Raw genomic sequence first — 22,670 nt, 5'->3', positions numbered from 1 at the left:
AGCTTGTGTTTCAGTTCAGTAGAGAGGAACATGACTGAGTGAGTGGATGAGAAAGGATAAGAAGGAAGCGAAGATATGGGAAAGAAAGGAAATTCTTAAACAATCAGAACCTATTCGGCGTGTGGCAGTTTGGTCTCCAATGTTAGCGATTTTGCGCGTAAGAAAAGTAATGCTATTTCCTCGCCTAAAACAACAGTGGATGTGGCTACCGAGTCGGTAGCCATGGCAACGCCCCGCCCCGCAGCCTGCCTGTCCAACCCGTGCCGGAATGACGGAGTATGCGTAGGGAACGCTGACGGAGAGACCTACACCTGCATCTGTGCGGACGGCTTCTGGGGACAGAACTGTTTAAGAGGTAACCTCGATTTCCAAATATGGCGTTTGCACTCACGTGACAGTGACGTAATTCAGCGTCCGCCATGTTGGTGTGTTAAAGATGTGTGTTGTGTGAAAAATGGTGGAAACGTGTTATTGTATTAATTTGTAGACCGATTACAGTGGGGGTTTGCAGATAAAAAGGACTTCGTAGTACTGCAGTGAACTGAACTAGTGTCTTCTGCATGAGGTCACTTTTTGTTGCCACCTCTTAGAGGTGGTCCCTAAAATTGTTTTTCTATTGACCCGAGCATTAAAAACCCTGTCCATATAAACCATGTCCACAGTGATCATTTTCTTCAAGCCCCTTGAATGGTCGCTTTCGACAGATTAACTCTATATCAATATCTGGGGCGTATGGTTGATAAAATCACAAAGAAACAGGAAGTCTGTTTTGACTAAAGCCATCTCCGCCTGCCCCAGATGTAGATGAATGCACCGCCGGGTCAGCTCCGGCCTGTGACGTCACAGCCGTCTGTACTAACGTGCCAGGGTCCTTCCAGTGCGCATGTGCACAAGGCTTCACGGGAGACGGTTTCTCCTGCGTGGGTAAGTAACATCCATTTATCTTTCCATCCATCCATCCATCCATCCATCCATCTATCTCTCCATCCATCCATCCATCCATCTATTAATAATCCAGCTATCCTATAATCTTTCCGTCTATCTATCTAAGTATCTACATGTCTATCTGGCTATATATGCATCCTATTAAAGCTACTTTAACAGTGTTTTTCTAAATGGCAGTCTCTTACAAGTATTCCAGGATAAAGTAGTCCAAGTTTGTTGAACTAACTTTTACTTTTCATTTCGGTCAGATCTAGATGAATGTACCGAGGATGCGACAGCTTGCGATGACGTCACGAACGCGGACTGCGTGAACACGGAAGGCAGTTTCCGGTGCGTGTGTAGAGACGGGTACCAGGAGTCGGGTGGGCAGTGCACTGGTGAGGCTGATTATTGATTATCATCATATTGCTACGATGTGTGGACCAAACAAAAGCTTGCGTTGTACTTCTTATTGGTTGCACATCCATACTGCCAGATAGCAGAAGCGAACATAGAAGCGAAGTACTATCCGGATGGTACCCAGGCTAACCGTCATAAGCATGCCATTGGGTTAATGAAGGAAAAAGGCGTGCATCAAAGATTGGCCAATAATGTTATAGGTGGCTTTTACCTCTTCATCTACAGTCACTGTGATATATCGCCTGGCCAGTAGTCTATGCCCATTGAGTCACGGTCACCGTCGAATGCCTCAAGTGAAGAAGGTGCTTTACTCAACGGTTGCAGGTATTATGTCGGGTGTTTCTTGTTTATCAGATTTGTTGCTTGTCTCCCCCTGGTCACAGATATTGACGAGTGCGCAGTGCAGTCTGGAGGCTGTGACGTGGACAGAGGACAGTGCGTCAACACGGATGGTGGCAGGACGTGCCAGTGTCTGGACGGTTACCAAGGCGACGGGACAATAAACAACTGTTTCGGTAAAACTATACCTGTTTTGAAAATCTACTTCTATGCATCAACTGCTAGGCCCATATTGACTAGGACATACACAGATAAACACAACACACACACATGCACACACACGCGCGCGCGCACACACACAAACACGCTTATCAATTCATGTAGGTAGTTTATTCGTATACAACTGTTTGTTCAGATATATAGTTGTAATAGACCTTACGATGTTGCTGTGTCAATAAAGATCTTTCTGTATCAATCACATCCACCTTCACACCCACAAACAGAGTCACGCAGAGAAAGACTGAGAGACTCAAGCAATCAACATGCAGTAACAGTGAATCACTGACGATATTGAGTCGGAGATATTACGTAATTTATGAGAAAGGCACACACTCACGTCACGCGTGACGTAGCACACGTCACGATTCCGGCTGACAGGCCCAGCTCTGACTGAAGATGTTTGCTCCCCAAGAACCCAGCTCAGAGTAAGAAGGTGCGGATTGTGGTACAAGCACCGCCACCTGACCTGTTCCGTCCTCTTGACTGTTTGGCTCATATAGATAATGACAAATGTTAAATGTCACACACACACACACACATACACACAGACACCACAGAGAGACTCACTGAGAGAGAGGGAGAGAGAGAGAGAGAGAGCGAGAGAGAGAGAGAGAGACAGAGAGAGAGACACGAACCCGAGCTCAGTGTAAGGAGGGGGATTGTGGTACAAGCACCGCCGCCTGACCTGTTCCGTCCTCTTGACCTGTTGAAGTGAGACTGAATTGGTTTCTTTACATTCATCGACTGACCCCACGGCTTCCAGACTGTCTAGGGGGTCACTGGCCATGGTTCTCTTAGAAGTTGTTTTTGTCAAATAGAGCACGCGTAACTTGAAGGAGTAGTTTTCTAACAGATTGACATGAATGGTGACTGGTCACTATGGAAGAAAAAAGGTAGAGTAGCACTTCAAGACGCAGGACAGGAACAAGATGATGTGCAAAAAGCCGAAACACAATATCTGCTCAGGAACCTTAAGGATGCTCCATCTACTAACGTGTCTAGAGGCTGTCAATGAAGATAATGCGTAGACTTACTTGTTACTTGTTAAGGTCTCCTCCTGTGGAGTGGCCTGCATCAAGGATTTTCCGTCTGCTGCGAACCATCCGTCGCCATTCCAGGCGGTTCTGGGCCATCTTTTCTACATCATTCAGTTTCAGGTTGTTGTTTCCGGTGGTTAGTCTGGTATCCTCGAGGGCAGTGTTGAGCCATGTCTTCCTCGGTCTCCCTCTAGATCTTTAATGCGTAGAAAAAGGCACAAAATTCAAAGCGAGGGACACGATGTTGAAAACAAGTCAATACCCCAAACTTACTCAAGGAGCTTAAGTCATAACCATTTTCACTTCTTCCTTAAGGAAAAGGCAGGTAAAGACAGGTAAATATAGTCCCATGGCCTTTTGCGGTAGGGGCAGTTGGTTGTTATACACTGTGTCTAGGTCACAATATGTATATATTTGAAGGTGAAGCCCATCCCTTTCATTCCACCGCCTTTCCCTCTCTAACGGAACCCTTTTCTATACCTAAATAGAGTGAGGAAAGACGTGTTAAGTGCCATTTCCAATGACACAGCGTATATTGCCAGGAATTATAACCCCTCGATCTCTTTTTGTAATACTATCCTATCCACTCAGCCAGTTGATGCCAGTTCTCCCGTAACTACAGATATAGACGAGTGTGCCGAGGACGCGGCCGCCTGTCCTGACGTGACCTCCGTTTGTGTGAACACCGCCGGGAGCTTCCGCTGTGCCTGTCGGGAAGGGTACCAGGACTCCGGTGGGCAATGTGCAGGTAGAGCTGTTTGTTTGTTTGTTTGTTGTTTATTGTTTACGACCTCCTTTGGACTCAACATTACCTCTTCGAGTCCCGACTACTTAGACCCAAGGCAAGAACTAAGCCATAATCTTAGATGCATACATTTTGGACTGCATACATTTGCATTTGCGCAAATGATGATACATGTTTATGCATAAGATTAGATCCGTTTCGACAAGGTCTAACTTCATAGTCTAAGCTACAACTACAAGGATTTTGTAGTCATCGTCCAAGTCACGTGTCCGTATGGTCACGTGACGGAGTAGTGGGTCATTCTTCCCGAAGAAGACTGAAACTCAGTAGAAGTTTGAAAAGCTAAAGTCTCCTTAAGGTTGACTTTTCTGTTAAGTTTTTGACCATCATCACCATGATTATTCTATTAGGGGGGGACATTAGTACAAACTTTTTGAAATACGCATCCTAAAATATGGAGATGATCTATATAAACACAGAAATCACAAAAATTAGGCAATTGTAAAACTCTAACCCCCCTGTACATACCCCCTGAAGTTTGGATACCCCCCTCGCCATGTACTTGTGTGACGTTGCTAAGGTCTGCAAGCACTGACTGCATTACTTCAGTTCTTTTTGCACATTTTGTGTAATTAAATGATACATTACACTCCAAGATACCTTTCTATCAGGTTTTGGCTTAATATTCTTGGTTGCCATGGCAACAAGGCAGCAAGTATTGGGGCGAATTTCCATTATTTGGCCCAAAAATCACGGTAGGGCAGTAATTCGACAAGTGCTGAGAATAACAAAGAGTACCAAATCAACTACAGAGTGCCTTTAGCTTCAGCACTCGATGCCACTCGATGCCAAGGAATTGGGCAACTTCAAAAAGAAACATTGTTTCAAGGTTACAAAAACACAGTTTTTTGCCAAGCTTAAAACCAGTGTTTTTGTATATGTGTCGAGAAGTATGGACAGAAAAGCAACAGTTGACTGTTCTCTCTACTACTAAGCTCTCTTGTACATTGTACATACTATACCCAAGGCTCGAAATACTTTTTCTGCATACCTGCACTGTTGCAGGTAACATTGAAAATAGCCTGCACCAGACAAATTTTACCTGTACCACTCTGAATTTTGGAAGTATAGTTCATACTAAAATTGTTCAGGAACCATTGCTATTTTTTCTTTTCTACAGAATATTACTTAATATAGGTGGTAGTGATAACATTCAATGCAGCTAATAGCAATCCACGTACACCTACATCATATAACGTTTATGTATAAAAACCTAGTATTTGGGACCAGTGCATGTTAGGTGCAGGTAGACATCAAAAATACCTGCACAGCTCCAATTTTACCTGCACTAACCTGCACATCTCCAATTTTACCTGTACTATATACCCATTACATGGACCAGTGCAGGTTAGGTGCAGGTAGACACCAGAAATACCTGCACAGCTCCAATTTTACCTGCACTAACCTCTACCCAGTACATGGACCAGTGCAGGTTAGGTGCAGGTAGACACCAGAAATACCTGCACAGCCCCAATTTTACCTGCACTAACCTGTATATACTCAGTACATGGACCAGTGCAGGTTAGGTGCAGGTAGACACCAGAAATACCTACACAGCTCCAAGTTTACCTGCACTACCCTGCATAAGCAGGTAGTATTTCGAGCCCTGATATCTGTCATTGTAAGCAAGATGCCTGCGATACTGAATTTCAACAATGTTTTATTGGTACATCTATTTACAACAGAATCAAAAGAACCATAGTCAAATTTATACTCATTGATGGTGTCAATGGCGTGTAACATTGTTCAAGTACAATTTTAGGTTGACCGCAGATGGAGTTTTCGTGGTTATCGGACAGGGCTGTGTTCTTGAGTTGGGCCAGCTTTACACGTACAATATATCAACTTCTGCTGTTGATGTGAAAGATCCATGTTGGGTTTTAAGGGTTTGTAGTAGGTATTTGTCTCTCTTCCAATCAACAGCAATGTTTGCAATCTCTTTCCCATTAAGTCCTTGCTTCTTAAGCTCCTCTTCATTTCTCTTCCAAGCTATCAGAATCTCTGGTATCCTGCCTCCTTTCCTGACTTCTCTACTGTACTGTCTAAACGATCCAGGTTCTCTTATCTTTTTCAGTACCACTTCAGATTGGTTTTTGTGGTTACCACTTGGACAATGGCACTACAGACTTCTTATTTCCTTGTCTGTTGGAACTGTGCCGTTAGTGCCGTTATCTGTTTGTATATATACATGTATGTTTGTGTATATATTTGCGTTTGTTATGTATGTTTCATTGTTTCATATGAACCCTGGTAGACTAGCCCTAAATAGGGCTAAAGGGTATCGGAATAAAGGAATAAAGGAATCTCCTTAGAGATAAACCCAAAGGCTGCATCCTTTACCTCCAGCAACAATGCTCGAAATACCCACTTGCACACTTGAAACTGCATTTTGGTTGGCGCAACGTAAGTCGTAATTTTAAATCCAGGTAGCGCAGTGGGCAACCTGAATTTTTTCAGTTGGAACACAACTTTCCCCCACCTACATGCATACGTATTTATTTCTTAATAGGATAAAACATAAGTTACATGTAACTACAGGGGTGCCTAATAGGGGTGAGTAAACGGTACAGAAAATTCAGGGTCATGCAGGTGTGGTTCAGGTCCAGAGGTTCGGACCTGAACCTGGACCTGATTCAGTAAGTGAAAACTTGTGATACTCCATTTCGCTACAAAGAAATCTGTTTATTTGAGTACTTGAGTACCACTGGCGTTTTGAAATCCTACAAGGCTAACTGCCTCTGTGCGATTGAATGTAAAAATTGGTCGAAATGAATACAGACTATACTATAATATACCTGTAGCCCGTTTTGTCCAATTTTGAGTTTGGATCAGTCCATTTTTGCCATGGGGGTGATTTGGAATAGTCCATATTTGCATGGGAAATACATTTGGAGGTTCAGATATCCACAATGATCTCTCCTGAAGTCAAATATTCTGCCAAGGATGCCAAAGTACAATTTCTAAGGCATTAAGCATGTTTGGTAGTATAGCATTATACTAGTTTAGTACATTGTCAACTTAAAAACTTCAGGGGGCATGTACAGGGGGGTTAGCAATCAAATATTTTCAAAATTTTTACATTTTCATATTCAGATGGACCGTCTCCATATTTCTAGGGGCGTATTTCATCAAAAACTGCATTTTTGCAAAATAGTGTCCCCCCCTAATTCTATGTAGACGTGGACGAGTGCGCGGTGCAGTCTGGGGGATGCGACCAAGACCGAGGCCGCTGCGTCAACACTCCCGGCAGCCGCACCTGCCAGTGTAGCAACGGTTACCAAGGCGACGGGACTGTCAACAACTGTTTCGGTAAACATTCTCAATTGTTAAAAACAAACTATAATTATATGAAGTATTGTTTGGAGATGTAATTTTCTCTACACCATTGTTCAATGTCATTGAAGGAGATTCCAGTGAAGTCTACTGTTATAATGTCTAGGAAGAAATTCTACACCTACATGCGCATTTACAATTTAAAGAAAGAAACTTGGCAAGTAATTTTTTTAATCTATAAGTTTATCGGCTATTGATTGGTTGATAGTTTGATGACGTGCAGAGTGAATCTTGCCTCTTCACAGATATAGACGAGTGTGCGGCTAACGCGAACGCCTGCCCCGACCCGAACTCGCGCTGTGAGAACACGGAGGGGAGTTTCCGCTGTGAGTGTAAGGACGGGTACACGGACGGACCAGCCGGGTTCTGTGCAGGTGGGGTGCTCTGATGAGGGTTTGGATCTTACGACCTGATAATTTCTTGAATGAAAACGACTCAACTTATTGTTATCAGAAGTTGTTTTGTAAACTTACAAACGGTCAAACCTAAACATGACTCTACAAACCATACTGTTTCTCTTGACAAAGTTAAGTAATACATAGGATAGATACATAAAGGCAGTTGATTGTCTACTTCAAGGCTTATTAGCCATAACTTGCATGGTGAAGGTGTAGGTTTTTCTGATACTTTTGATCAATTACTAACGCAGTCACGTGTTCTAACTGATTGGTCATTCTAACCCGAAAAAGGACGTACATATCATTTAATGAGTTTCTTTCTTTACTGAAATCGAGATAATCAAGCTATACATAATACATTTTTCTGTTTGTCTATAGAAATAGACGAGTGCGAGAGCGGCCCATGTGCCAATGGTGGTTCCTGCGTGAACCTGCTGTCCCGGTACCTGTGCCTGTGTGACGTGGGCTGGACGGGCGATACGTGCCAGCTGCCTACACTGGACAACCCCATATTTGGATGAACACACAATAGCTTCTATTTTTTGTACGTCTTTAATAATGTACCGTTTGGTTAAATGTGTCTGGAATTCTGTAAGGTGAATGTATGACATCCCTGTTGCATCAAGGACGTGATCTTATGCAAGACATGCTCCGAAGCACGCCCGTATCAATATCCAGAACACGTCGCAAGCAGAGCTACACGTTCTGGATATCCAGGATTCGTCGCGATCATGGCGCAAATTAGTGGATAGAGCTTTGGGTGCCCGGAAGTTTGTAAGGTGAAAGGATGTGATCTTATCTAAGACATGTCATGCTCCGAAGCGCATCCTGCATAACCAGGAATCCAGTCTATTCGTGGCTAATGGGCTGCGTAGCTAGTGCAGGCTCTCTACGGGGCAGATATAGGCAGTCCGGTGAGATACCTCCCTTACCGAATAAAAAGATGTCGCAATCGTTTTTTCTATAATGTGACACACTTTATTCATTTCCATTTATTCCAGTGTAGCTTCAATGCGTGTGATGTTATCTTACTTATGTATAAACTTATGATAATAAGTAAACGTACTTTTTTTAATTAATGTAGCATGATGTGTAAATGTGGCCTTGGTAAAATGCGTTATAAAATGGCAAAATATATAACATAAACTTCGTAACTTCACCAAATGAAATGAAATCAAATGAATATATCACAAATGATTTTTTTTTCTGACTGGAGAACTCCTAAACGAGACCACCGTACGATATATCGAGCAAGACGTTCATAGTTTAATCAGCAACTCATGCGAGAGACCACAATACGTTACATTCAGAAAACAATCGATTGTAATTCATGAGACATACACGTCATATATTACCATGGCTTATATCCACACACTAACCATCCCCAGACCTTAAAGTTTAAATACTTTCCATGTACAACATGGTATATAAATCATAAGTTAACGAAATCTTCCGTACAAAACTTTCTATGTATGTTGACTATCATCATATGTAAATATATGCATTGCTACAAGCGATGTTCACCTGACAAAGAAATAAACGAAATGTATATGAGCGAATTTCACCCAAAAAAGTTCAACAGTGTCAAAATCGGTATGATAGGTAGAAAAAAAATCATCTTTTTCTATTTTGTCTGATATCAACACCCTCCCACCACCACAGACCTGGCCTTTTGATATTATAGATATATATTAATTCCCGTCGTTCAAAATCTTCCCCATTGCACTGTTTTCAGTAACTTCACCTCCTCTCGACCATATAACAACAGACCAGTAAATACGCTTTTTTTTTAAAGGGGAAATGTTCCCCGAGGTTAATTTCGCGGTAGGGAGAAGATGTACCGTTCGCAATGGTTTAAATTCGCGATTGGAACAAGGGGGTAGGGCGAGTGAAGGCAGCACAAACATTTTCATAATGGTTTTCATTTTGCGAATAGGAAATCATCGCAATACTAAAGCCGCGAACCAACATTTTCCCTTTTACAGCAAATCAGTCAACTCTTAGTTTTGATACAGTTCAGATCCTCCAACGTTCAGTGTCTCCTCTCTAACTCTTCCTTGCCTAGGCTACGCTAACTTCCGCTGGTTTCGCCTCTTCCGGTTTTGCTTCTTCCGGTTTTGCCTCTTCCGGTTTTGCCTCTTCCGGCTTTTCCTCCTCTTTGCCTTCGTCGACATGATTCTCGGCTGGCTGCTCCGTTTCCATGGCAACCTCCTCCTCTGGAGGGATGATGATGATGGCGTCACTCTCCTCCGGCGGCGCGGGGGTCTCCTCTGGTCGCGGCTTCAGCTTCCACTTCTTGATGTACTTCTTCAGGAAGGCCTTGGTGCCCGCCACGCCTTGCTGCAGAGAAAAACAGACGACAACAAAATTCAGCACAACTTCAAAATGTTGACTCTTTATGATCTCTTGACATATTGGAGAAATATAATCGCTCCTCGCTACAATAAAATAAAAACGATAAAAAATATCAGCGGGAAATGTGGTCAAATCCTTTCATTGATTCGACTGACATGCGGCTAAAGGCACCCAAGTTACTTCTAAGGCACAGCAAGTGAGTTTAAAAAATACGTTTGGGCCATTTGAATTAAAGTATGTGTACATTGCATTAGGCAGCAAGTTAAACAACACCCTATTTACTAACTTTCGCGGAGACCAAAACTTCTGCATTCTAATCATACAAGCTAATAGCCTTTAGCAACAGATTCCTGCTAGTCATGCAACAGGTAGCGTGTCATTCAGTTCAATAAAACTATAAAAATTAGGGATGGGGTACCTAAGGTGGTCTATGTTTAGACACATCCTCAGTATGCCTCAAGACACACCCGCACAAGAAGCCCTTGAATTCTCAATACTATGCTCCAGCAGATTTCATGCGCACAAGACACTGTGTCAAACTACTCAGTTTGCTGAAAACAGGCCTTAAGCACTGAGGGCGAGCCATTTTTAAAACAGTAAAGAAACTCCAAGAGCTAAGGAAGCTTGCAGGATGCAGAGCACAGTGGAGAAAGATGAAGAACTGAATACAGCTACAGGACTCTTCAAAGACAGACACAAAAGACAGTGACTGATGATGATGATGATGATGTGGTACCTGCAGAGCGAACTCCTTGTCCGCCAGCTCCAGAAACAGGTCCGTGGCGTGCACGTAGTCCGTGTTGATGCCGACCGTCCGGTCAAACTCACGCGGCTGCAGGGAGAGAGAGGGGGTGGGGGGTGGTTACATTTTGTTTGTTTGTTTGTTTGTTTGTTTGTTCGACCATAAATGTACGTTAAAACAAATTATTACCGATACCTTTTCTAGAGTTTGCTGTTTTACAAACAATGTCATCATGATGACTTAAGTCCGAATTGAAAGTACATCACGAGTACTAAAAATGCATCATCATCAACAATTTCAATTCACATTTTCTCAATCTGCCTTCTCAAGACTCCAATCGACTGGGGTGGATGTTGACTGGGTAATTACATCTGATACATTTTGTGTAGAGAACAGCCTCCACCAGGCCTTCCTTATGGGGCCATTGGACAAAAAGGGGATTGTGGCCAGAAGATTCAGCCTACGCTAAGGTTAACATGTCCAGCTCCGAAGGCAAATGAAACCTATGATATCTCTCTCTCTAGCAAACGTAGTTAGTCTGGCAGGGGCAATATAAAAATACATTTCCCTTCTCTTAATAGGCCAGGGTTAAGAAAATACTATTATACAAACGGAAGCGTACCTCCAGGGTGACCCTCTTGGCCAGCAGGTTGAGCAGCTGCTGGTAGGACACGTGATACTCGCTGAGGGAGTTGACGGACGTGCCCTGCTCCTTTATGTCCTTCGTCATGAGGGAGTAGCCCTGGTTCTCAAAGAACTGCACAACCTCCTGGTAGGTGATCTGTGGGTACAGGGTAGATCGTATCATGTTCTTACTGCACTCTTTTCATCCGTTTCATCAGGTTGTTAAATTACAAATATAGTAAGGTTCTTCGACACACAACCAGAATTGGCATTGGATTAAGCTTTAAGGAGGTAGTCTGGATCAGAAAATCAGCTCCAGTCATGAACAGAGACAAGGGGGGATACAAGCTGAGCCACGTCTGGGACGGCATTCTTGCTGCTGCAACGCCACCTACATCGGCTATACGTAGCAGCAAGGATCAGACCCAGTCATTGTAACCCTGATGATTGTGTCTGACAGACATCGAAACGTTGGAAGTGAGTACAATTCTGTGTATCGAAGAACTTTACTATGTGTACTGTTTTCAGTATCAAAGATTCTCATTCTGTCCACCGATACTGTATAAATAACTCTAACACAAACTAAAACAAGGGCAGCTTCTTAAAGAACTGTACCACCTCCTGGTAGGCTATCGGTGGGTGCAGGGTAGATCGTATCATGTCAACAGATATAGACTCTTTTTCTTGATGTACTGTTTTAGTATCAATGGTCTTTATCCTGTCTTCTTATACTGTAGCAATACCTCTAACACAAACTTAAACAAAGTTTGAACAGGTTCACAAAGAATCACACAACATCCTGGTAGGTGATGTGTGGGTGTAGTTTAGGTCGTATCGTGTCAACAGATTCAGTCTATTTCATTACTGTACCGTTTCAGTATCAATTATCATTATCCAGTTTCCGATACTGTAACAACAGCTCTAACAGGTTCTTAAAGAACTGGACAACGTAAGTTCTTTCATCACTTTAACTGTTTTGTTTCTGAATTGTGGTCATGGTCATCTTACCTCTCCGTCCTTGTTGACATCGAGTGCATCAAACAGCTGCGCCACGGACACGCCTGTCGGCATGGTCTCACCGTCATTGATGTTCTCAGCCTCCTGGGGGGCAGACGGATTTGGGGATCAAGTTAGACATTTGTTTACATGTACTTGTCAACTTAAAGTAGATCTGTTACCACGATGGGTAGCAAACGAATTCTGTATCTGGCTGTCAAAGGTACGCAATACGACGATGTATCATTCTATGTTTGTAAACCATAATTTCCTTGCAGCTTTTCTTTCTTTCTCTCTTTCTCTTTCCCTCTGTTCCTTCCTTTCTTTCTTTCTCTCATCCTTCTTTTCCCGGCTACCTCGTTTCTTTCCTCCTTTCAACCATCCTACTTGTCAACAATTTTCATTTGTTTAGTTATCCAGTGTTGGTGCGTTTAAAGTCTCCAATAGAAGCAGTGACAATGGTCAATGAAGTCCAAAATTCAAAAGAAACAAACAAACGAACAAACAAACAAACAAACGGACGAACCTTTAAGAAGGCGTCCTCCAGCTCCTTCCTGTTGATGGTGCCGCTTCCGTCTGCGTCGCTCGTCTTGACGGCGTTCAGGAAGTCTCCGATCATGTCCTTGGTCCTCTTGCGGAACTCCTGCGCGCCGATCTTATCCCGCTCAGCCTTGTCCTTGGTGCTGAAAGTTCGGTTAGAATGTTGTGTTATTCCATTTGAGACAGAACACAGTATTCATATGATAATATCGGCTGTATTTGCAGCCAGTAGGTACCCAAAGAGTGGGTAATGAGACTGTTTAACGTGGTCAAGGCACCTCCTCGAGCATGGGACCCTCGTTTTACGCGTACGTCCCTCACGGAAGACGATTTCGTGGAATGCCTCTTGAGGCTACAACATCCGGTCGTACTTGAGTGGCCTCCCATCCAAGGACTGACCGGACTGTGCGTTGCTTAACTTCCGAGATCGATGGATCGGGTGTATCCAACACGCCTCACGGTTTTTTCAACAACTTCCGTGTTCAATAGTAGTTCGGGTACAAAGTAATGCGCCACAGTACTTCAAAGAGCCCTAGCTCCAGAAACGGTGGTGAATGGTAGAAGAAGTCAGTTTCAAGACATTTGTACCCCTTTGTGACGTTTACGCAGTCCCTAATTCTGTGGTAGCTTTTACGAATTGTGACGTAGCATTAATGTAACAAATTCAAGAAGAAATTACAGAAGTGCATCTACTCAAAGCGTGTTTTTGAACCATCACACGTTATGTCAGACACGTGGGACTCACCCGGCTAGCACAGTGTCCGGTCTGATGGTCTTCTTCTTCCCCTCACGAGCCTTCAGCGTGCTCCTCATGTCCTCCGGGTCGTCATTGGAGTACTAAACAAACAAACAAACAAACAAACAAATGAACGAACACAAACAGATAAATACGTCAATAATATCCACGAATCAGGACAGTGCACGTTGTAGTCCATTGAATCGTATGAATGTTTATGCGGACATGTACATATATTCCTTACATTGCCATTGTCTGTTTTTAACTCATTGGCTAATTAGTTAGTAAGCTAACTAACAAACTATCAAAGAAATTAAGGTGTTCTAAGATGAAGGTCTATTTACTCTTTCGTAATGCTTTCAATGGACCCACGTAATTCATTAATTAGTAACCATTTAACGTGCAGTCGACTACTAGCTACACATTCTGTACTCATAAGCTATGTAGCTAACTAATTGACAAACCAATTAATGAAACGAATCTTTAAGCTATTGTTTTGATTTTTGGCTTTTTGACTATCCTTGAGTGGTTTCGATTGTCCCAACGTTGAACCAGTGAACTGATCACCCCGCCATCATCACATTCAAAGTAGTAGCCACCTAATCAAAAAGTCAACCAACGAAATATTTGACTAATCTACTAGTCAATTAACTAATCAAATAATCAACGAAGCTGTACGCACCACCATGACGCCCAGAGTCTTGTTGTTGTAAGAGTCGAACCGGTCCGACATCTCATTCACGTCCAGCAGTTCGCCCACCTCCCCCATCCGGTTGAAGAAGGAGTTTTGACTGTCCATGGACAGCCACCAGCCTGGAACATGCAGAGAAGACCCATGAATATGTTTTTCTTGACACGTTTGCTCAGTGCAAGGCCATTGACCACTTCTAGGCACCGTACTACGCTCACTGTGGCAGCATCTCTTCTCCTAAGTCAGAACATTAAGCTTTGGCAAGTTCAATTCACTGACTCAACAGACGAAGCTGGGGTTACAAGGCTGCTCGGGTAATTCCCTACCCCATTTAGCAGGAAAGGTTTACACACACCGGGAAGGACCCTTGCTCTTTTCGATAAGCGTGGCGGATTCTTTTACGTGCTCAATGTGTTGCTCTCCCCTGTTGCTAACTAAGTTCAGAAAATCCCGCCGGAAACTAGCTACCATAGTTAAGGGAAGCAGCATCACGGATGGTAAATTTGCTCCAAGGTTAGAATTAACTTGAGGGCCTCCTACAAACTAGAATTAACTAGAGGGCCAAAATTCAAACTTATTCCAGTTTTTATTGACAGCTAACCACATGCCAGATATCGACACAATTTGGAAAGTCATTCAGATGCACTTGCTTATCTAAGAACTGTCGTTAAACAGACAAGTAACTTACCGTCGTATGAGTGGATGGGGTAGTTACAGCAGATCCCGCCGTCCACGAACAGACACTCCCGCCCGTTCTTAGTGTACTTCACGGGCTGGAAGAAACCTGCGGAAACGGAAACATGGAAAAGGATAAATACAGAGGTAGAAACGAAAGTTTAAGTGCTCACAAATTGATAGTGTTTAACTTTTCAAGATTTCCGATCGGAGTCTATATAATTTTGTGCAAGCGGATATTTGCTTAAAAGACTTTGGAATTTTCAACCCGATTCATGTCTCAAGTTCAGATCAATTAATTATTGATTGACTTGAAACTCGGTATTTATAATTTAGAGACCGCCGTAATAAATCCTTATCACCTTAATCTCGGTCTCTACCGCTACTAGAAGTCTGCAAATGAGGCTGGAGGATTTAAGGGTAAGATAAGCATGGCCTTACCCGGGATGGACATGGACATTCGGATGGCGATCCGGATCGGCATGTCCGGAGTGGTCTTGACGTGACAGTACTCCTCCATCTTAGCGTTCAGGTTCGTCACGACGATGCACAGCTCTGTCTCGTACAGCTTGTACAACTGGAACAATATAGCACGACATTCATTTACAGATCTGTATCGTACAGTAGTTGCATTCATTCATTCATTCATTCACTCATTCATTCATTCATTCATTATTTCATCTGTGCATTCATCAATTCCTTCCTTCCCTCCTTCATCCACCCATCCATTCATTCATTCATCTATATATACAGGTACATTCAATGATCCATTCATGTATCCATTCATCCATTCTATCACTCCATTATTTGCTTGTTATGAAGTGGTAATAATGACTTGCAGTGTAGGGTCAAAGACATTGACCTACAAGCAATAAACATCAGACATCTGGACAGGTCCAAAAGCAAATAGCTCCACAGATGATCGAAGCAAGTATTTAGGACCCCCTCCCCTTTCTGATGGTTTGTTCCACAAACTGGACTTTCACAGACCGGGGTCACTGACCTACAGAACAGGTGGACGAAACGCTTCTTCTTCTTTCGCTATACAGGTGGTTGAAGGGAACCATGCAGAATACAGGGTAATGTGGTGTTTTTCATAGGTTAGGGGGCAAGCAATACTAATATGAAGCACAATATTATGTTACTTAGGTAATGTTAGTTAGGATCATAAGCTTGCTTAGATGATATTTGTGTTTTAAGTTCAATAAGGGAGCCGGGTGTAAAGTAAAGTGATTTCTTTTTTCAATTCTCAACGTTCATTGTTCAACATCCAGCCAAACAACTGCTAACGTTAGTATTAAAGTGACTTCCACGGTTTGAAAATACCAGACAACCGATAGAACAACCAGTCAGCAAAGCCAATAAACAATTTGCCAGAGGCGATAAATAATTAGTAACAAATCCCCTCCCTTCTTGATAATGGTACAGCCCTTTGTGCTCTTTGACCTCTGTGCCTGCGTGTGGTATCGTGTGTCAGGTCCAACAGCTCACACCGGCAGGACAAAATGCTGAATACGGGGTAAAACTGGGTCTATCGCTAGAATAATGCATTTGTCTTGTTTCCTAAGTTGGCCAACAACTTGTGGACGAGTTTATGAGTTGGAAAGAGTTAGAAGAAGGGGGTAAAGCGCTGATTTATTTTTAAGGGGGAGGGGGGCGAAGGGCATTGCTGTACAACAGATCTAGATCTAGATAGGCGGTGTAGGAGTATGTTTGTTGGACGCCGTGTGTTGTGTTTAAGTCTTTACACTGGATTGGTTGTTCATTTCTCACTGCCCTATTTTTTTACGTGTAGAGTGGGATTCTGGAGACATTACTCGCCAGTCTACTACTAAACTTGAAACGTTGTGTGGCTTTGGTTATATAATTTTCAACTTTACTTAGCACTGTATGAGTGGATGGGACTTTCAAATAATTAAATCAATGGAATTCTTAGCTGTACATTGAAACCTCTCTGACTTAAGTAAGTTCTTTGAAATTAGAGCTAGGATATGACCTTCCTTCCCCCATTCTCGTTTATATCAGGTTAAACGAAAGGTAGATTATAGTGCCACCTCGTAACAGACTGTACAAATGGGGACCTTTCGCCACTTGGTTCTCTGATTTGTTGGCAGAACTGGTTTTGTCACATTTCTCAGATTCCCTGATGTTACTCAGGGGTGGTACATTAATGTTGTCAAAGTTTCAAAGTTTGGTTATGCTTTATATCTTCAAGTACATAGCTAATGCCTGTAAAAATGTATATCTAGATTGGTAAGATTTCACAGAAGAATATTTGAAGACATTTGTACTGTAAGCTGTATTATAATAATGATCTTTTATGTGATATGCCTTTTTTTTCTGCAGGAAACTAGCGGGTCGTACCATCTTCATCTCAGGGGCGAGCAGGGGGATAGGGAAAGCCATCGCCCTGAAGTGTGCTCGAGACGGAGCCAACGTTGTCATCGCAGCCAAGACAGCAGAACCCCACCCCAAACTCCCCGGCACCATCTACACAGCAGCTGAAGAAAGTATGTCTTCTGCAGAGTTTTCTTTTCAGTTCTCCAGTCTTAGAATATGAACAACTGAAGAATTTAGAGCTTGTTCAAGGATGTTTTTGGTTGCATTTTAAAATGCGTTTTTTTTTTTTTCATTCTCCAGTCTTAGAAAATGTCCACAACTGAAGAATTTTGAGTTTGTTCAATGATGTCTTTGGTAGCATTTTACAATGTAAGTTTGTTGCATTCTTCCTCAGTTGAGGCAGCGGGAGGAAAATGTCTTCCATGTATCGTGGACATCCGGTTTGAGGACCAGGTATGTAAACAGCTTCAAGTGTAATGTTATATGATATAGTTGTAATGAGTAATGGTTTATTTTCTACCTAACAAAGTACAAACAAAAAGAATCTTTTGCTAGCTTCCATCGATGCTTTTGAAATCCATGTCTAATCAGCTCATTCTATGATCATCTGCACATGGTAAAAAATGTTGAAAACTGAGTCTGAGGGCAAATCTGTAGTGCTCTGTAATCTCATAGGTATACTCAGTTTCAGGGATGTTGATTTGAATATAGTCCGATTCGAGTTTTGCTCCGAGTCCTCTGTTTCCATAACGTTTTTATGAAGTTTTACTTAAAGACAGGAAAGAACCAAGCAGATAGATTTTTTTTAAATCAAGACTTAACCCATGCCCCCCTCCCCTACCCCCAGGTGCAGTCAGCAGTAGAGCAGGCTGTGCAGAAGTTTGGAGGGATCGACGTGCTGGTGAACAATGCCAGCGCCATCAGTCTGACTGGGACTCTGGAGACTCCCATGAAGAGATACGACCTCATGAACGGAATCAACGCAAGGGGAACGTATCTTGTGTGAGTCTTTAAGTAATGATCTACATGTATTATAAACTTATCTCACTCACTTACTCGTATGAGTTTCTATATTAACTAACCTTGGAGATGCCGTGGATAAAATCAAAGAATGGGAAGTGTCTTTGGTAATGCTATAAACTTAACAGCTTCTTTAACTAACCTTAGAGATGCCTATGAAGACATACAACCCCATAGACAATATCAAAGTAAATGGATACTGTCTTAGTTGAGTCAAAAGGTAATACCACTGATAGTCAAGATCTGGCTTAGACTTCTGTGGTTTGGCAAGCCAGCTTTTGAACCAGTGGAAATAGGTAGTCTTCAGGACAGCATATTCAGCAGATTTGTTTGGCTCACTAAGTTTAGTGGTTAATCAAACCTATCTTAGTTTGCTGTTCAAATGTGCATACAGAGAGTTCTTGTTCATCTTAGTGTTATGACAAGATTACATTTTCCAGGTGCAACATTTGATTAAGATAAACTTTAATTTTTTTTTTTTGGTTTCAGTTCCCAGAAGTGCCTTCCGTACCTGAAGGGTGGAAAGAACCCTCACATCTTGAATATCAGTCCTCCCCTCAACATGCAGCCGCACTGGTTCAAGGGGCATGTCGGTAAGGAGTCTTACAAGACGTCTTACAAAATATTTGACCATCATCTTTCATCTGCCTCCAAGTTTTACAAACAGTTGGAAGAAGTCAGACCACTAATGTAGCTTGTTTAAGCATATTATAGTATTATTTTCATAGTCAAAGTTTTTATACGGATTGTAATATTAAAGTTGCTGAAGTTTGTAGAAAGCTTCTGCTTTAAGATGAGACTAAAATATGAGCTTCTGGTTCTGATTGGTGATATTTTATTTCATATTTACAATACAGAATGCCTTTTTTTCTCTAGGTGGCAGCTGGCTATGTTACAAATACAAGGGAAGAGTTGTCACACTCAAACCAATCCAAGCAGTGTTTGTGATTATGTAATTAAATCACAAGGGGTAATAAAAAATCGCCAGGTGATAATGAATGCTGCTGTATGATAATTCATATGTCATGATCCGTTATACCCCATACACAGCCTACACCATGGCCAAATATGGCATGTCCATGTGTGTGCTGGGCATGGCAGAGGAGTTCAAGCCTGACAGGATAGGGGTCAATGCCCTCTGGCCTCTGACCGGTAGGTGGCTGGGGGTCAAGTGTCAGGGAGAGGTTAAAGTTCAGAGGTGACTAAGCAACTTGGCTTTGGAAAAATGTGATTTTTTTTTCTCCAAGTTAGAAACAAATTTCCAAAACATTTAGAATCCCAAAATTTACTGAAATTTGTTCCCTCAATAATAGCCACAAATGCTTTTTGTCACCTCTTGCTTAAGCCTCTCTGACATGGTGTTTGTTTGTTTGTTTAAGGTGTGTTTTCTTCACGTTGTTGCAGCCTACACCATGGCCAAATATGGCATGTCCATGTGTGTGCTGGGCATGGCAGAGGAGTTTAGGCATGATGGGATAGCAGTGAATGCCCTCTGGCCTCAGACTGGTAGGTTTTGACGGGTAACCATGGTTACGATCAGACCAAAATTCCCAAACTGATTGTCAGGACCAAATTCAAATATGCAAGAGAAGTCGAATCACTAAAGTCATACTAGGCATGAGAATCCATTAAAAGAGTAATTGATATCTAATGTAAAGAAAATGTTAAGTCTAGCATGCTATTTTGCAGTCTATAATCAACTTAACCACAACATTATATATCTTTGTGTTTCTAGCAAATCAGATGCAAAATCAAGCTGAACAAAATTCTAGAATGACAATGACTCTAAAAAATACATCACACAACAACATACGTTCTTTTACAAGGCCATACTAAGGCAGTCATTAGAAGTACATTGTACTTCCTTCACGTTACCTCAACAAAATCTGCACTTAGAAAGTTGGAAAAAAGTTTTAGACCTTAATTCAAGATACCTGTAAAGTAATGCATGCAGAATCCACAAAAGTTCACATTTAAAGGGACTTGGAAATTAAATGAAGCAGAATAAGTACATAGTATAAGGAAATGCATGAAGCACTGAAGGTTTTTTTTATATTGTATAGCTATAGGCACCTCGTATGAAAGATTTATTTTTCGCCCTTTAAGAGATGAAGAAGAGTTTGCGCATTTGTTTGCTTCATTAATTTTTGTTTCCCTTAGCCATCTCCACAGCTGCCATGGACATGCTGGCCGGGGTTGATGCGCAGAAACAGTGCCGTAAGCCCGACATCATGGCAGACGCTGCGTACGTGGTTCTAACGCGGGACAGCAAGTCTTACACCGGGAACTTTGCTATTGATGAGGATGTTCTGAAGGAGGAGGGAGTACAGGACATGGACCAGTACGCCTGTGTGCCTGGTGAGAGGTCTTGCTTCGTACTTTGATTGCAATTAAAGGTTTTTGTTGAGATTTTTTTCTTGTAGGGCACTTTACGCTTGTTAACATTTTGGTGGGACAACATGCTTTTGCCTAGACCCAAAGTTTGTGCAACAGTACTTTTTGGTTGCAAAGGTTAGAATCTGTATGCAATTTGGAATTTTTATTTAATGAAAGCTACCATTGACTTTGACCTCCTTTTCATCAAAATTAAATTGAGAAGAAAATGATAAAAGATTTTGTTGACAGTATAAAAGAATGACTTATAGTCTGAGCTATCAAACTGCAACAGGAAGTGATTCGTTTTCCCATCTGGTATTGTCTCAGAGCTGAGGTGGCAGATGTACAGGATGCTCCTGTACATGTTTTCTATAAAACTAACATCTTGATGAACTGCCATTATTCATTGAATTGCGCCTGTTTGCTAAAAAAGAAATCTGTCCTTGCCACAAAAGGACAATGTTTGAATTATCTGTAACCATGAATGGACAGGAGACGGTAATCCATTTTTATAATTAAACCAGATGAAAAATTCTATAACATTGTCTTCCAGGCCACCCCCTGATGCCAGACTTCTTCCTGGACATCACTGCTGAGGAGTTAAACAAGGGGCTTCCCCAGGCCACGGCGGCCGGCGGCGCGTCTCAAGGCACGGCGGGAGGGCCGGCCAAGACGTTTGAGGTCATCAACTCGCTGGTGTCTGAGGAGATCCTCAACTCTGTGAAGGGAGTCTTCCAGTTCAACCTCACAGGTGGGTCGACAGAGCTAGCTACTTCTATATGTGCCATTATTAATGCTGAGTTTGAAATGTCTTGAAAGGTTTGATTTCTGGCATTGTTGGCTAGATGTTGTAACAGTTTTCAGGTCATACAGTACAAGCAGGATGATCATTGCCAAATATCCAAAAATTGTGTATATAGACTTATAGACTTGTAAGACTCATTAAGACTTGTGATATAAACTGTATCTCTGTTATATACGTTGTCTGACCCTTGCCTCTTCCCTCATGACCTCAATGAAGAGCGGCCTGCTGGCCAATTTGAGCTTTCATGAATAAACAAAGGTTGAAAAAAAAATTGTGAATCTGGATAAAAAAAGATAGATAAGACTAATACTAGTAATAGCATTAAACAAAATGTCCTCTCTGCCACTATCTCAATAAACAAATAAACAAAACAAATAAACATCAAATCCTCTCCCCAGGTGCGGATGAAGGCACCTGGCACCTGGACTTAAAGAACGCTCCGGGAGGTGGCGGGGCAGGCGAGGTGTCGTCAGGGAAACCGGACGTCCTGATGACGATGGATTCGGAGGACTTTGTGAAGATGTTTGCGGGAGAAATGCAGCCGACCCAGGCCTTCATGTCCGGGAAACTCCGGATCAAGGGCGACCTGGCCATGGCTATCAAACTAGAGAAGCTCATGGGGCAACTGAAGTCCAAGTTGTAGTAGGGAAGTTTAAACCAGCTGTATATCTAGCGCTACAATGTATCCACCTAATGATACCGGGTGGCATGTTGCTACAATGTATCCGCCTGATGATACCGAGTGGCATATTGCTACACTGTATCCGCCTGATGATACTGTGTGGCATGTTGCTACAATGTATCCGCCTGATGATACCGAGTGGCATATTGCTACACTGTATCCACTGAGTTGTATTTTGAATTGAGAAACTCATGGGGCAGATGAAGTCCAAGTTGTAGTAGGGAAGTTTAAACTGGCTGTATATGTAGCGCTACAATGTATACACCCAATGATACCGAGTGGCATGTTGCTACAATGTATCCACCTAATGATACCGAGTGGCACATTGCTAAACTGTATCCTCTGAGTTGTAGTTTGAATTGTGGAAGTTTTGGGCCAAATGAAGAGGTTGTGAACTTTGAAACTCTAGTGAATGTTGTTGTACATTATGGCAGAGACAATAAAGCCTTGTGTACAATATCGTCTGAAGTTTGTGTACAGGCTGCTGTAGTGCTACAATGTGGCCATCTACTATCACATTGACACTATGTATTCACCTAATGACATTGACAGGCGTATTGCTACACTGTATCCACCCAATAACACTTTTATCTACTTGATTGTTGATTTGGAT

At 42.3% G+C, this 22,670-nt stretch overlaps 3 protein-coding genes across 4 annotated transcripts in view; 2 read left to right on the top strand and 1 right to left on the bottom strand.

Moving 5' to 3' along the window:
• The first annotated feature begins 165 nt into the window (after positions 1–165).
• LOC118431631 (latent-transforming growth factor beta-binding protein 4-like) lies at positions 166–9,220 on the top strand. The gene is made up of 8 exons (XM_035842873.1): positions 166–355; positions 799–924; positions 1,194–1,322; positions 1,728–1,859; positions 3,562–3,687; positions 6,922–7,053; positions 7,323–7,451; positions 7,854–9,220. The coding sequence occupies exons 1-8, from the start codon at positions 223–225 to the stop codon at positions 7,994–7,996; spliced, it is 1,050 nt and encodes a 349-aa protein (XP_035698766.1). The 5' UTR covers positions 166–222; the 3' UTR covers positions 7,997–9,220.
• Positions 9,221–9,532: 312 nt separating this feature from the next.
• Positions 9,533–22,670, bottom strand: part of LOC118431268 — a 29,454-nt gene continuing 16,316 nt past the window's right edge. The window contains exons 7-15 of the mRNA XM_035842382.1: positions 15,276–15,411; positions 14,848–14,943; positions 14,151–14,281; positions 13,478–13,569; positions 12,719–12,875; positions 12,205–12,297; positions 11,195–11,353; positions 10,567–10,662; positions 9,533–9,815 (exon numbers count right to left, since the gene is read on the bottom strand). Coding sequence (XP_035698275.1) covers positions 9,537–9,815; positions 10,567–10,662; positions 11,195–11,353; positions 12,205–12,297; positions 12,719–12,875; positions 13,478–13,569; positions 14,151–14,281; positions 14,848–14,943; positions 15,276–15,411 — 1,239 coding nt within the window. The 3' untranslated portion in view covers positions 9,533–9,536. The remainder of the gene's footprint in view (positions 9,816–10,566; positions 10,663–11,194; positions 11,354–12,204; positions 12,298–12,718; positions 12,876–13,477; positions 13,570–14,150; positions 14,282–14,847; positions 14,944–15,275; positions 15,412–22,670) is intronic.
• LOC118431278 (hydroxysteroid dehydrogenase-like protein 2) lies at positions 16,243–22,310 on the top strand. 2 transcript variants are annotated; one of them, XM_035842395.1, is made up of 9 exons: positions 16,243–16,353; positions 17,181–17,344; positions 17,569–17,627; positions 18,022–18,176; positions 18,684–18,787; positions 19,599–19,700; positions 20,355–20,552; positions 21,124–21,321; positions 21,774–22,310. In XM_035842395.1, the coding sequence occupies exons 1-9, from the start codon at positions 16,340–16,342 to the stop codon at positions 22,016–22,018; spliced, it is 1,239 nt and encodes a 412-aa protein (XP_035698288.1). In that variant the 5' UTR covers positions 16,243–16,339; the 3' UTR covers positions 22,019–22,310. The 2 variants fall into 2 exon arrangements, with proteins under 2 accessions (XP_035698288.1, XP_035698287.1); XM_035842394.1 differs by lacking the exon at positions 19,599–19,700 and adding an exon at positions 19,245–19,346 and having other exon boundaries at positions 21,774–22,309.

The sequence above is a fragment of the Branchiostoma floridae genome, chromosome 15, assembly GCF_000003815.2.
Source record: "Branchiostoma floridae strain S238N-H82 chromosome 15, Bfl_VNyyK, whole genome shotgun sequence".
Classification (NCBI taxonomy): domain Eukaryota; kingdom Metazoa; phylum Chordata; class Leptocardii; order Amphioxiformes; family Branchiostomatidae; genus Branchiostoma; species Branchiostoma floridae.
Note: the sequence above shows the minus strand (reverse complement) of the source record. Positions and strands in the feature narration are given on the sequence as shown.

Excerpts from the sequence above, each read along its gene's own strand:
- LOC118431631 (XM_035842873.1), top strand. The coding sequence starts at position 223 with ATGGCAACGCCCCGCCCCGCAGCCTGCCTGTCCAACCCGTGCCGGAAT. Across the intron at positions 925-1,193 it reads AGACGGTTTCTCCTGCGTGG|ATCTAGATGAATGTACCGAG; the intron begins GTAAGTAACATC and ends CATTTCGGTCAG. Across the intron at positions 7,054-7,322 it reads GACTGTCAACAACTGTTTCG|ATATAGACGAGTGTGCGGCT; the intron begins GTAAACATTCTC and ends GCCTCTTCACAG.
- LOC118431278 (XM_035842395.1), top strand. Across the intron at positions 18,788-19,598 it reads CTGGTTCAAGGGGCATGTCG|CCTACACCATGGCCAAATAT; the intron begins GTAAGGAGTCTT and ends ACGTTGTTGCAG. Across the intron at positions 20,553-21,123 it reads CCAGTACGCCTGTGTGCCTG|GCCACCCCCTGATGCCAGAC; the intron begins GTGAGAGGTCTT and ends ATTGTCTTCCAG.